The 14,525-nt window shown below is 46.2% G+C and overlaps 1 protein-coding gene across 3 annotated transcripts in view; it reads left to right on the top strand.

Annotated features, from left to right (window-relative positions):
- Positions 1–9,043, top strand: part of Uba1 (ubiquitin-like activating enzyme 1) — a 53,893-nt gene extending 44,850 nt beyond the window's left edge. For all 3 annotated transcript variants that reach the window (XM_084589285.1, XM_084589275.1, XM_084589293.1), the window contains exons 21-26: positions 775–1,043; positions 2,598–2,702; positions 3,774–3,857; positions 4,015–4,115; positions 4,957–5,118; positions 8,654–9,043. In XM_084589285.1, the coding sequence (XP_084445411.1) occupies positions 775–1,043; positions 2,598–2,702; positions 3,774–3,857; positions 4,015–4,115; positions 4,957–5,095 (698 nt within the window). In that variant the 3' untranslated portion in view covers positions 5,096–5,118; positions 8,654–9,043. The remainder of the gene's footprint in view (positions 1–774; positions 1,044–2,597; positions 2,703–3,773; positions 3,858–4,014; positions 4,116–4,956; positions 5,119–8,653) is intronic.
- The last annotated feature ends 5,482 nt before the right edge of the window (positions 9,044–14,525 follow it).

The raw sequence follows: 14,525 nt of genomic DNA, 5'->3' as shown, positions 1-14,525 counted from the left end.
ACATAGTTTGCCAACATATACAGCTTTGGCACATTGGCCATGAAGTTCTTGGCCTGATTTTCAAGCTGGGAAAGGCTATGTTGAACAGCGTAAATGGTGCCATGAAGCAGACCAAAGATTTAAAACTATTTTAGCAGTAAACAAATGTAAGAAAGTTGCGAGGTATGGTACCACCAAGCAAATGCAGTATGTAAATGAAAGCTATAATAACGCTTTTGTGACGTGGTGTACCCTTCTTTTCTGCATATTTTAGCTGTAGGGGTGGTCTGCACCGAAATAAGGTCTGATTAGAAAATGTAAATGTGGTACCCTGGTTATAAGGCACCTCTCATATAAGAGACAAAAACTGCTTCCCAGTGAATGTCCATTATAAAGGGGTTCAACTTATTTGTTCTTCCCCTGAATCTTAGGGAAAGTCTGCTGCTTAAGGGAGGTTCAATATTCATTTTAGCGTACTTCTCTGCGAGTTTCAGGAATAAGTTATTTTTCACTAAATGGGTCAAGAATGTTCAGTGAGAGGAACGTTGATTGTGCCACGTGTCGTTGCTTGTCAGTTTGTCTGGGGTGATGGGCAGTTCAGTGTCTGCCATTTCATTTCACTTTAGATGTAGTTATTCATAGGCAGATGTCAAGCACCTCATTGCAAATGGCCCTGTAACACTCTGAAGGCACTTCTAATCCCTATCACTGATTTAGCAGATGTTCAGACTGCACGGTTAATAAGGTGCTTTCTAACGTGCCAGTATCTGCATCGCTCCTTTTCGTTCTTTCCAGACCAGGAGCGGTTAAATATCCTGCAGAAGGAGCTGCCCACACCGTCATCGCTGGCAGACGTGAAGCTGGCACCATTAGAGTTTGAAAAGGACGATGATACCAACTTCCACATGGATTTTATCGTGGCGGCCTCCAACCTACGTGCCACCAACTACAAAATTACGCCGGCTGACCGGCTTCGCAGCAAGCTCATTGCTGGCAAGATCATCCCGGCCATTGCCACTACCACCTCGCTCGTCGCTGGCCTGGTCTGCCTTGAGCTGTACAAGGTGCTGCCTTTTAACCTTTAGTTTAATCTGACCGTAGCATAGTTCCGTGTAGCGAGTTCCTCAGTATAACAAAATTGCCATCATTGACGCACATACATTTGGCAGGGGTCGAAGTGCTGCTCCATTTGCTCCATTCTTCTGCAAACTGCTTTTTTCGCACACGGTGGGCCATTATTCCATGTGGTTCAATCAAGTGACCCTGAAAGCACAGCGGGGTGATGGAATGCCATGAATTGCCTGTACAGGCTATAGAGACCGCCATAGTTGAAACAATCGCAGCATTCTGGTGGCGGAAGTACAATGCATCCCTTGCTGGACCTAATATCCATCAAATTTTTATAAACCAGAAAAGCATGAAGCATAATAAATGTTAGTTGGCAATTAAGTTTGAATTGAGTCAAAAGCAATTGTAGGGAATGGTTAGCAGCGAGAAAATGCTCTGTGCACATTGCATAGTACCTTCTCCAAGCTATTTGACCTTTGGGGAGAAGCAGACACAGCAAACTACCATGAGCCATTAGGAAACTTGTCCAGGGGCAAAGTACCACATGTCTAGTTCTAATGGTTCTGTTCTGAAAGCAAGAAGGTAAAACCAGCGGCGAAGCTTAAACGTGTCAAAGTGGCAGGCTCCACATTTGAATCTGCCAAGTCGAAATAGTCGAAAGCTTTTAGTCAAACTTTATGTTTGGTAGTAGCAAGTATTCCATTTGCCATTTGTCTGTTACAAATTGTTGCTGATGTCAGTTGTGTTATTTTAAGCATCTGTACATTTGTCGTCTTGTCAGGGATGTGTGTGTAGTCAGCAAAGCATTGAACATTGAATAAGGAATATTTTTTTTTGTGTCTGAAAGCGATAATTTCAATTATTCTCAGTGTTTGACTCTGGAAACATGCTGCTTCCAAAACTTTATTTGAACGTTCCGTAGCGCTTGAGCCTGTTCCTGCCCTATTTGAGAACTCCCAATGAAGTTTCCATTAACACAGAACTCGGCCGCTATGATTTATTTCATAGCACAACACTCCACCAATATATGTGACGAATATATTGCGGTGGTTGACCTTGATTTGTTAAACCCGCCACACTGATTATTGGTTCGCTAGTGCGGCGATAAATTTTGGCAGAGCCATGTTAATGTTTCATGAGGATAAAACAGTGTCATAAGAGGTCACCAATCATAACTTCGTTTTGTGCCTCGCATTATGATCCTGCGTTTCTGCACATCTTGTGGCAAATGCAGCAGGCTCTGCAGCTTTTGCTTGTGGAACATTTCACTGCATGCTGCTACAGTAATTGATGCTCAAGTGCAAGGAATATGTTCCGTTTGCTGCCACATGGCTAGTTTCTTCCAAGACTGGCAGATTTGCTGATACTGTACAGAATTTCGAAAACTGATATTCAAGCATATTTTTTTTCCACTGGGTTACACTGAATAGTCCAACCTAAACATAAGGATGGTGACCTGATTTTCCTTGAAAATCGTGTGGAGTGAAAAAACTCTATGGTTACTTGCGTGTTTTTTGTGACTAAGTGCTGAGTTTCGTTCTTGATTTCAGCTGATTCAGGGGCACAGTAAGCTTGACCTGTACAAGAATGGCTTTGTCAATCTCGCATTGCCATTTTTTGGATTCTCCGAACCTGTAGCAGCAAAGAAGATAAAGGTAAGACTTTTTTTTTTTTTCTTTTTTTTCTCTTTCTTTTGGCTTGGGAAATGTGAGCCATAGTGCCAGGGCCTTTGACTGGTAAGCTAGCAGATACTCGCTCAGCTTGTCCAGTATCACAAGCGTGCTGGTTTTCAGTATTACGGCCGGACTGAATGCAGCGGCGCGTGCCGTTGCATTCAGCTCAGCTGTGTCATACATGCCGCGATTGGGCCCCCGTGGGCGCTGTCCTTTGCCACAAAATAATTGGAACGCGTGAAACAGCTAACGCCTGTTGAAACAAAAAATGAAGGTTTCATGATATCGGCTGAGCGCCTGCTTTCGTTGGTGACTGATGGGTGGAAGGGTAAATGACTCAAAAAAAAAAAACATCCCCATAATGAATTCTACCCCCCAAAACTCTACAATTTTTATTGAAGAAAAGTGGGTTCATTATGCGAGTAAATACAATAATCTGTTTTCTATTTGGCAATCTTCCTTTGAGTTCAGTACATCCGTAATGCACTATAAGTTTCTTTTCGAACATAATATTCATTATTTAAGGTGCATTACGAACACAGCTTCCATCTTTGAAATTCAGGGATAAAGGTTTCCTTGATTGAAAAAAAAATCACTATGCAATCTAGTTAACAAAAAGTGTCCATAGATGGCGCCAGGTACTTTGCCAATGATACCCCCAGGAAAGCAACAGCAGATGCACAGTATTGCAGCAGAAAATATCTGGCAGAATGACTCATTTTCATTTTCATGAAAGGCCGTACCATCGGATGGGAGATACGATGTGCACGGGAAATATTTTTTTTTTCCTTTGCAAGTGTCGTCCTTACTTCCACCCATCTGTCATCGACAGCATTTGCTGCTATCGCACCTTCCACTGATTGAGTGGCAGTGGCCTGCCCCCATCACACCATGACATGATAAAGCGAATGTGCTGAAAACTAGGCTTGCACAACAGACAAGCGCTGGCACTCTGACATGTCTTAATGACATGCCTTAATATTCTTTGCTCCAGCTGTTTGTTGCCACTGGATTAGTATTGCGACTGATTGTTTTACTCCCACTTTCCAACAGTACGGCGAGCAAGAGTTCACTCTGTGGGACCGCTTTGAAGTGAATGGAGAGATGACTCTCCGCGAGTTCATTGACTATTTCAAGGTGAGTGCTGTTCTCCTTTCCATGCCTAAGCTTGTATTTTGTACTGTGGCAGGGTTGGTTTTTGAACCAGTTAGTTGTCCATAACTGGTTTGAGCAAACATGCACAAGAACTAGTAACAGAAGTGTGTGCTTGTTTATTTCTTTTCTTTTTTTCCAGAACGAGCACGGACTTGAAATCACCATGCTGTCCCAGGGCGTCTGTATGCTGTACTCGTTTTTCATGCCTCCTGCTAAGGTGGAGGAGCGCATGAAGCTTGTGTGAGTGTTGTCACCGGTATTGGTAAAAATGCGTAACGGTTTAATTTGAGTGCTGGTTATGTAAGGACACTGGGAAGTAATGCAGTGTAACAGGGAGGTGTTATGCATGCACTTCGTCGCTGTTTTGTTTGGGTGTCACTCAAAACATCATGCTTTCCCCTGAAAGTGTGTTTAGAGCGAAAGCCCACTTATTAGTAGAGGTGCCTGTCCTCTCAAAATTGAGCTTGCACCGTGGACACGGTGGGAACAGCAAGCGAAGCTTCATTGCGTTTATGCAGACGGATGTTGGTTTTACTCTGGATCCGTCCTAGCCCTCGCTTTGGAACATACTTGGTAATTTGCTTGTCTTTTAATATGCTGGCTCATGTACGAGCTTTCTTTAAATTTTTATTGTAGTCTCCATTTTTACATAGCCTCGCGCAAGAACTGTGTGTTTGGTCTACAGTAAAGATGAAATAGAATTTCAGAGAGCTGGAAACTAATAAAGTTATCCGAAGTTCACCTTTTCGAGCAACCGTGAAAGAAAAACAGACAACTCCTTGAATCTCGCATTGTATTTGTTTGGTGAAAGACAGGGCAATAGTGGCCGGTTCTTAGAGTAAGAACAGCTCGACGATGACTTTTTTGCATTTTTATCGGTGCTTTATTTGCACGCACACTGTCGGCAACGTCATAGTACAACTGCTCCTAAATAGTAGCAGCCTTCTTGGCGTCCTTCGAGGTGCAACGCGTTAGCAGTGGTGCCCTCTGATAAGTTGCTTTGTTGCTTTAGGTGAGAGAATCTTTTGGGGGAACAAAATCTTGGTAAATTGTTGTGCTCTTTTTTTAACCCATGCTGCAGCATGACCGAGGTGGTGAAGAAAGTGTCCCAGAGGCCAATCGAGCCCCATGTGCGTGCGCTGGTATTCGAGCTCTGCTGCAATGATAAGGATGGCGAGGACGTTGAGGTGCCCTACGTGCGTTACCTGTTGCCCAAGTGACCAAGGTCCAGCCGCATAGGAAGGTATGTGTACCACGTGGACATCTCGTAGGCTGTTTGGGTTTGGGCATTGTGATCATTCCATGAAAACGGAGAAAAGGGGCTTGAAACGGCTAAAAGATTAATAGTTTTTATCGGTATTCCCTTCAGTTTAGTCAGGACTTCTGGCATGCCTCAGAGGCATAAAAATGTAATCATCATCAAAACATAGTTCCGGTTAGTAGCAACCAATGTTTAGTCGCTGCACAAGACGTGAACAAACCTAGAACACGATGTGGTGTTTGCTGGTACACAGGAAACACTTTAGGTCCAGAACTGTGACATGTTATTCCTGTTAGTTTGTTGGTTTTAAAACCCTGCTCTCATTATAATCATAACCACATGTATTGTGGTTTTAGAACGCAACCCATGGGTGCCTGTTCTTGAGTTGAGCGGTGTTTAGGCTGAAAGAGCGAACATGGTAGGGCACGGTGAAGGATTCAAGGTATGTCTATAACGAAGAGAGCGTGATGTGGAAAGCAAAGGAGGAGGGTTTAATGGCAGCCTGAGGATAAAAACGGATGAGAAGGGTATGTTGCGGGTCCGAGAGACCCTAGGACGAGAGTGACAATGCTGCAATCCATCGGTGCATGTTCCGTATGAGATTGCCTATGATTCAAATACAGTAGAACTTTGTTGATATGCTCAGTAAATATGATCAGAATTTCAACAAATTGGTCTCATATACAGTAGAATCTCGGTGATACGAACTCGGCTGATACGAAATTCGGTGTGATACGAATTCATAAAATTCCCCGGCCGAATTGCATTGCGTTCAGTGGGCAAAAAATCGGATGTTCCGAACACTTTTTCTTTTCGCTACGGGTGATACGAACTTCAGTATCACGACCGGTCGAGGCCCACGCACACACGCACAGCGAGAAAAGCGTGCGCAGCGGCGCAGCACTGATAGCACGGATCACGCACACGCGCGCGAAAGAAGAAAAAAAAATACAGCGAGAAAAAACCGGCTTGGCAACCCGCGGCAGCAGCGAAGTTGGCGAAGAAGGCAGCGATATCTTGCCCCCCCCCCCCCCCCCCCCTCCCTCCCGCTCTCTCTTTCTCTCCCCTCCCCCCCCGCATTTTTTTTTTATCTCGTTGTTGCTTTCTGCTACTGGTGTTGTGCGCACGGCCTTGCGGCCCTCTCCACATTTCTCCGCCGCCCCGCAGGCCACGCTCTTCCGCTTTCCGGAGTCTCCGCTGCAACGGCAACACGTTGCTTCGTTTTCTCGTTTGTTGAGGCTGACAACGCGTTGATAGCGCGTCGTTTTGTGATCATCTCAGCAACGCGAAAAGGTACATCATACTGCAATGTCACGGAAGAGAAAGGCGCTGACCTTTAAAGACAAATTGGAAATTTTAAATAAGGTAGACAAAGAGCCCAAGAAAAGGCGCACTGACATGGCCAAGGAGCTAGGCCTGCCGCTGTCAACGTTGTCAACGATCGTTGGTCAGCGCGACCAAATTATGCAGAATGTGCAGCACTTCGCGATGAATTCTAAAGAAGCCAAAACTGCCCACCATGTGAAGTTGGAAGAGGTTCTTCTAACGTGGTTCAGAGAGGTCACGGCGGCCGGCGTCAACATCGACGGAAAAGTGCTTCGTGAGAAGGCAGCGGACATCGCACTCACACTTGGAATTGATGATTTTCAGGCCTCCGGTGGATGGATTCACCGGTTCAAGGTGCGTCATAATCTTTCATACAAGACCGTTTGTGGCGAAGGAAAAAAGGTCGACGCCTCCGCCGTGGAAGACTGGATGACAACCACACTGCCGTCTTACATAGCGGGATATGAGGCACGTGATGTTTTTAATGTAGATGAAGCAGGGCTGTTTTACAATCTCCAGCCCGAAAAAAGTTTGTGCTTTAAAGGCGATGCCTGCCGGGGCGGACAAAAGAGCAAACAACGTATCACAGTTTTGTTTTGTTGCAACGCCGACGGATCGGAAAAGATGCCGCTGACAGTCATTGGCAAATATCAAAAGCCCCGATGCTTTAAGGCAGCCGGTCGATTGCCCTGCGTCTACAAGGCGAACAAAAAAGCATGGATGACGTCTTCTTTGTTTATGGAATTCGTCACGTACCTCGACCGCAAGATGTCTTGCCTCAACAGAAAAATAGTTTTGCTGCTGGACCAGTGCACCGCCCATCCAAAACAAATGACACTACAGAGTGTTAAGGTGGTGTTCCTGCCCCCGAACGCAACAAGTCATTTGCAACCACTGGATGCTGGGATTATAAGGAATGTTAAGCACCATTTTAAAGCTTTGTTGGTGCGCCGCCTCCTCGCGAAGATTGAAAGGAAGGACGCGAATCTCCAGATCACTCTTCTGGACGCTGTGCATTTTCTTGCAATTGCCTGGGATCGCGTCGTTCCTACGACCATCGCCAATTGTTTCGCGAAGTGTGGGGTTTTCAAATCTGCTGTGGCTACTGCCTCGCAAGTGCCAGACCCGATTCCCATCGATGTCTGGAATCAACTTGACGTCGACTGTTGCGTCGACGATTTCGTCACCGCGGACGACGACCTCGCCACCTGTGGTCTCCGCACGGTTGAAGATATTGCGGAGGAAACGTCATCACAGCCTGGCATTCCATGCAGTGACGAAGATGACGACGACCAAAGCGTTGATGACCCACCGCCGACGGCAGCAGAAACGATGCACGCCATCGATGTTCTGCGGCGCGCCGTGACCTCCGAGTCTGTGCGGGAGAAGACAGCGGCCCAATTTTTCAGTTTTCAAAATTCTCTGTTATCAGATCTCGCGGAAAAAAAGGTGCAGAAGGATATACGCGATTTCTTTCAACGAAAATAAATATTTCGTACCTGTTGGAAGGCTTGAAAACGAATTTTGCTCGTTTTTTGGTGATACGAAATTTCGGGTGATACGAAAATTTTCGTCTCCCTTTGAATTTCGTATCACCGAGATTCTACTGTAGTATGTTTAGCAACACCAATCACGCGTGCTAATATTCGAGCTGGCTGAAGCAGGGGGCATGCGATATGAGCTAGGAAGCTGTGGCACCTATAATCACCGTGGTGACTTCTCTACGGCGCGGTGCATCATTCATAACAAAAGTAAAAAAGTTTGAGAACCCCTGGTCTATGCTCTTGCTATGATAAATGCCTGCATATTCAAGCCCTAATCGCAGAAGTCTAAATCTTCTGCAGTCCCAGTGCTGAAGAGCAGTTTTGATTTGAGAAATCATCACAATTACTCAATCAGTAAACAAGTGATGAATTGCCTTAATCCCGTTTTGTGTGTGTGTGTGCGTGTGTGTGTGTGTGTGTGTGTGTGTGTGTGTGTGTGTGTGTGTGCGCGCGCGCGCGCCGAAGGGACTATTACTGTTAAATCCTGGAAGTTCCTGTCATTTTTATGTGATGTTTTCAATGCCTGAGCATCGAACGATTAAGTTCAAATAGGAAGGTTGCATGAGTGGTTAAATAGCAACTCTCTTTTTTTGTTAAAGGTTGATGCGACCTGCTTGCATTTCACTCTCAACTCTGTTCTCTTTCAGTTGGTGCAAATATGGATGGTGCCCACTTAGCTTGGAGTCTCATGGCAGGACCGGCTCTCTGAAAGCTAGTGCCAGCGTTGTGTCCATCTCTGCTCTTGTAACCATTTTCATGACCAGCCTCCTGTTTTTTGTATTTATATATTGATACCGATTTCTTCACCAGGGATGCTGCAGCTCATGGCACTGCTTTCCTCCTTTTTGTTGTTAGGAACTGTGGAGTGAAAAGTGCTTGCATGGAGTAAAGAGTGAAGTCGATTGAATGTGTAAATTTTTTAATGAGGCAATAAGTGTAGTGTACGTTTGGAAACGTAAAGAATTGTGAAGGTCATGCTTGCAACTTTTTTTTCTTTTCTTTTTTGCTAAAGACAATAAATTTCCATTGAAATTTCATTCCCGGGTGGAGGATGTGTTTTTGACTGACGGAAAGATTTGTACAAAAAAAACCCTGCCAGCCACAAGAAATTTACGGGAACTGTCAACCCATGATGCACCATATTTGAAAGTGAATGGGCTAATTTTAGGTGCATAAATATGGGCAACGTTCCTACCTATTTTGCACTGATTGAAGATGCCATGCAAGCTTGGAACCATAGAGGAGACACTGCAACTCTTAAGCCTCGCAGGAGTTTTTGTGCAGTCTTAGAAAACGAAACCGAAGGTTAGCAGCAGCATGGATGCTGGCGGGCAGCCACGGGAAACTATAGAAAGAGTCATTTTTGTTTGCATACACGGGGCGCAATAAGTTGTCTTGGTCAAAAACCTAATTGAACAAAATTGTATTCAGCAGTCATTCACAGATAAGTCTGCACCATTATCTGTACCTGCTTTTCTTGATATCAGAAATTACCTCTTTTTGTAGTGAGAACAGCTCTATGCTTCTACTGAAGAGAGGTGTGTGCCATAGCCATCCATGCTGGTGGTTTTGATAGCTGGACGTTTCATGCATGTGACTGGGATGTGCCAGCTGTGGGCTATGTATCTAAAAAGTGTAGTGGATCAACCTTTTGAATATTAAGTCTGCCACTGTGCCGGGAGTTTGCATAGCTATTAACAGAGGGCAGCACAGTGAGTGTATGTAGTAGACCCCTTAGCCACCTGTGGCATATGTGAACTGTTGCTTCAGCCAAGCATCACCTGCAAATGTACTGGTATGGTGTATATGAAATGTGGCTTACAACCTTGCCTTCAGAGTTGCTTGCTTTGGCAGTGTGTGTGTTGCGTTAAACGATCACCCATGCATTAGGGTCACTATTTACACCTAGTTACGCATCCTTTCAGTGGTTTACCCAAAGTTCCTCGATCCCAGCCAATTGTCATGGTTCTGTGCCCAACTTGGGTGTTTTGTCACCCTAATCTGTTGCAAGCAGTTGCCAGGAGCACTTTTTAAGAATTTGTAGATTGCCAGATTTTGAATTTGGCTCGAATGCTCAGACCACGAATGAGTCAGTGTTGGGGTCATGGGCTGGGGACGATTCGGAGCACGGAAGGCTGAGAGTAATTGACATGTAAACAGCAGAATTGTTTACATGCTTACATAGAAATGGTGCCAACGCACAGTAGCATTGAGTGACTGGAAAGGACTAGATAGCGCATGCAGGCAGCGAGGTCGGAGAAATAGACTGGAGCTCTGAATGACGGGTCAAAAATGCACTGAGCAAACACTGGCTTTATTCAATTAAAAAAAAGTACACTGGAACTGTATGGAAAATTGGAAGACAAATCAAAAAAGGAAATGTACCCAAGACAACGAAATGTGCACAGTTTAGAAGCTGGAATATGCTGTACTAGAATGTGCTAGTACCCATCTCCCAGAGACCCTGCAGTTTACAGGTAGCAAAGATACTGTGTGAATTAGCGGTAAACATAGCAAAAAGTAGTCACATTCGTACTGTAAAGAGACAAAATTTATTGTACAAGTAAAATGTATATAAAGGAGCTAGAGAATTTAACCTATCTGTCAACAGTTCAGTTCAGTCGTGTCTGACTCTTCGTGACCCTATGGACCATATCACACCACGCTCTCAGGTTTCTCACTATCTTCATAACATCACATAACTTCATCTGCAGCGCCTCGAGGATGCCATCTAGCCATAGTGTTCGCTGCCTACCCCTTCTCCAGTGACCTTCAACCTTTCCCAACATCAAATCCTTCTCCAGCGACTCTCTCTTCTCATCAGATGACGAAAGTAGCTGAGCTTTAACTTTAGAATTTGACCCTCCAATAAGCAGTCGGGGTTTATGGTCTACAATATCGACTGATTTGGTCTTCTGGCAGTCCAAGGAACTCTCAAGAGTCTGCGCCAGCACCACAATTCAAACTCTTCAATTCTTCGGTGGTCAGCCTTCACAGTCCAACTCGCACCCATACATCGCCACTGGAAAGACCATAGCACGAGTTATACGGATCTAGGTTGACAGTCTAATGTCTCTGCTCTTTACTAGGCGGTCAAGGCTAGCCGTGCCTCTTTTCCAGAAGCAGGTGTCTCCTAATTTCATGGCTGCAGTCTCCTTCTGGGGTAATCTTGGAGCCCAAAAAGAGAAAATCTGTCTGCTTCCACTTCTTGTCCCTTGATGCTCCAGGACTTGATAGGGCAAGATGCCATAATCTTTGTCTTGTTAATGTTCAGTTTAAGCCCAAACTTCTCGCTCTCTTGTACGCGCATCAGAAGTCTCTTGAGTTCCACTTCACTTTCTGCCATTAAATCTGCCATGAAAGTGGTATCCGCATATCCAAGGTTGTTGATAAGTTTCCCAGCAATCTTCACTCCAGCTGAAGACTCGTCCAGACCGGCCTTCCTCATGATGCACTCAGCATATAGGTTAAATAGGCGGGGCGACAGTATGCAGCCTTGTCTCGCTCCTTTCTCAATCTGAAACCAATCAGTAAGTCCATGCCCAGTTCTGACTGTAGCCTCTTGCCCTTTATACAGGTTCCTGAGGAGACATGAGGTGAATTGGAATTCCCATCTCTTGGAGAGCTTGCCACAATCTGCTGTGATCTACGCAGTCAAACGCTTTCGCATAATTAATAAAGCAGTATATCTAAGGAAAAAGTCTGAACAGATCTAAATGCAGTTCACCCTCTTTTTGAGGCTTGGTGGATTGAGGCCCTTATAGTAGTGGTAGCCAGTCTTTAAATATTAGCTTTGCTTCCAACTTCTGTCAAATTTAATTGAACTGCAGTGCGGATTGGTTCGTATTTGCAAAAGCGCCGCGTGCGATTTCGGATCGGACCTCGCTGCGCTAGCGAGCTTTCTTTTTATAGAAATAGGTTGTACTAGGTCGAATGTTTTGCTTCGTTTCATGTTTTCTCCCCTGCTAAACGCTTGCAACCCTCGCACGTTTTAGATCCGCTTTCCGGGTACAATTGTGTACAAAGCTATGATGGAACTCGACCAGTCGGGAAGGCAGCACCCAATTTGGCTGCCACCTCATTTCCTCTCGAAAATCGCCGCTGCCTTCTGACACCATACGCTCGAAACAAACATTTCAGGAGACCGCTATATGCTCAGGCACCAGGATGCCCCATATTGTGCATACAAAGAAGAAAAGTCCACTGACCCAACGTCACCCTCGCCACGTGTTTTCTTAGTAATGATGCTGAAGGCACTACAAGGGCCCTCACACAATGCACGAATCGGCATATGCTATGACCGCCAGTTTACTATACTCAAATTTTGTGCACTTGTTTTGACTTCTCGGTGGACACCTGGACCGCGCCGTTGTAGGGAGGAGATTGAAAGATATGGTGCCGTACTGTAGAGGCTTCTGAATAATTTGACCACCTGGGGATCTTTAACGTGCACTCGCATTGCACAACACGCGGTCGCCTTTGCGTTTTGCCCCCATAGAACCGCGGCCGCCGTGTTACGGTTAGACCCGATCGCCAACCACTAAACCACCGCGGCGAGTTTATCTAGGCTCATGGAACAAAATGTATAGGAACAGCGCAACCAAAACTTGATCGAATTCTGTGTAGCGAGATGGAAGGTGGGAATTGTTGCTTCGCCGCGGTAGCGCAAGCCCCGCAGCGGTGACACGATGTGCCGTGGTATTCGGGTTCGATCCCGACCGCCGGGGTGGTTCAAAGGTAAGACGCCCGACTGTGCCGGAGTACCCGGGTTCGAACCCGATCTCGGCGGCTGAAACGAAGAGGCGTCGGTGGCTTTGCGATGTCAGCGCACGTTAAAGATCCCCAGGTGGTCGAAATTACTCCGTAGCCCTCCACTACGGCTTTCTCTTTCCACTTTCACTCCCACCTTCCTTCCCTTACGGCGCGGTTCAGGTGTCCACAAAAACGAGTGTGACAGATACTGCGCCTTCCCCTTCACAATATCCCGACCGCCGGCGGCTGCGTTTCGATGCAGGCGAAACGTAGTGGCGTCCGGGTGCTGTGCGATAAGTGCACATTAAAGATCCTCCCCCCCCCCCCCCCCCCCCCCCGATGGTCGAAATTACTCCGTAGCCCTCCACTATGGCTCCTCTTTCCACACTCCAACCTTCGTCCCTTCCTGAAGTTCCCTTACGCCGCGGTGTTCAGGTGAGTGCGACGGATACTGCGCCTTCCCTTTCTTGTGTGTGTGTGTGTGTGTGTGTGTGTGTGTGTGTGTGTGTGTGTGTGTGTGTGTGTGTGTGTGTGTGTGTGTGTGTGTGTGTGTGTGTGTGTGTGTGTGTGTGTGTGTGTGTGTGTGTGTGTGTGTGTGTGTGTGTGTGTGTGTGTGTGTGTGTGTGTGTGTGTGTGTGTGTGTGTTTAGCGCGGGCAACCCAGAGCTATACAATGTGCCTACCAATATCCGTGGTATAAAGACAAACCGGCATTTGGTCCCAGCTAAAAGCCTCGCGGGGCTTTAGTCCCAGCATGATTCAATGGGAGTCAACGTTGCTGATAAGTTGGTAGGAGCATCTGCTTGAGGGCGCGCTCATCGAGGCACCCTACTGGCGAGGAAGAACGATGAGCCACGGTGGAAGCAACCAGGTGCGGCATCCTGGTCGCCGCTAACATCCATCAACACCTGCCTTCAGTAACTGCTGCAGTTGGAGAGAACTGTACTTCCGCCTCAAATAGCGGCAAACCTATGGAGCCATTTGGGGGGTTCTTATCGATTGTAGCGCCATCTAGAAGCGGGCAATAAAATCTATTTGCAGTTACCATCATTGTCTCAAGGCCGTGTTTTTCTTCTCACTGCTTCTACAGCTGTTACGGGTAAGAAATTTTGCTATTGTAACTTTCAAGCTGATTGCATCGCCAGGTGGTTGTGCATATATCTATAACCTCGGAAGTTTATAATCTGGACACAGTTTTCTGTTAATGAACACAGGCGCCGCCACTATCCGTAACACCCCGGCAGAGTACCGCTGGTATAGATGGCTGCTGGAATCGAGGCGGGGATGGTTTTGCTACTGCAGTTTTGCAGTTCTGAGCTTGACTAATCGGGCACACAACCACCTTAGGTTGTTGCCTATTCTAGTTCACTGTACCATGAACAATATAACGTTACAACAATAACAAACTTAGGACTGCCGAGCGACATTTCAGCCCCCATGCTGTACTGTAGTTATGCTGTACGCCATCCGGCAAGTTGCCGCCACGAGATGCACGCGTCGTCTGCTTCATAGATTTTTAAACATTCGTAACAATGCATCTAGTTCCTTAAGAATTAAGCAAGCAACCTCGTAACGACTAGTTTCACTACACGCCGAGCATATTGAGAGACATTGTAGCCAAGGTCAGCTTGACGCACCGTGGCTTAACGTGCATGTGACGTAGACTCGCATAGTGATTTGGGTGCGCCTTTGGTTTCCTGGAGCTCGTGTGGGTGGCGCCACAGTCGTGTTACTTTCCGTTTTTCCGGCAAGATTGCCCAAACGGGCG

This window comes from Amblyomma maculatum, chromosome 1 (assembly GCF_055883805.1).
Source record: "Amblyomma maculatum isolate TAMU_Amacu chromosome 1, ASM5588380v1, whole genome shotgun sequence".
Lineage (NCBI taxonomy): Eukaryota > Metazoa > Arthropoda > Arachnida > Ixodida > Ixodidae > Amblyomma > Amblyomma maculatum.
Note: the sequence above shows the minus strand (reverse complement) of the source record. Positions and strands in the feature narration are given on the sequence as shown.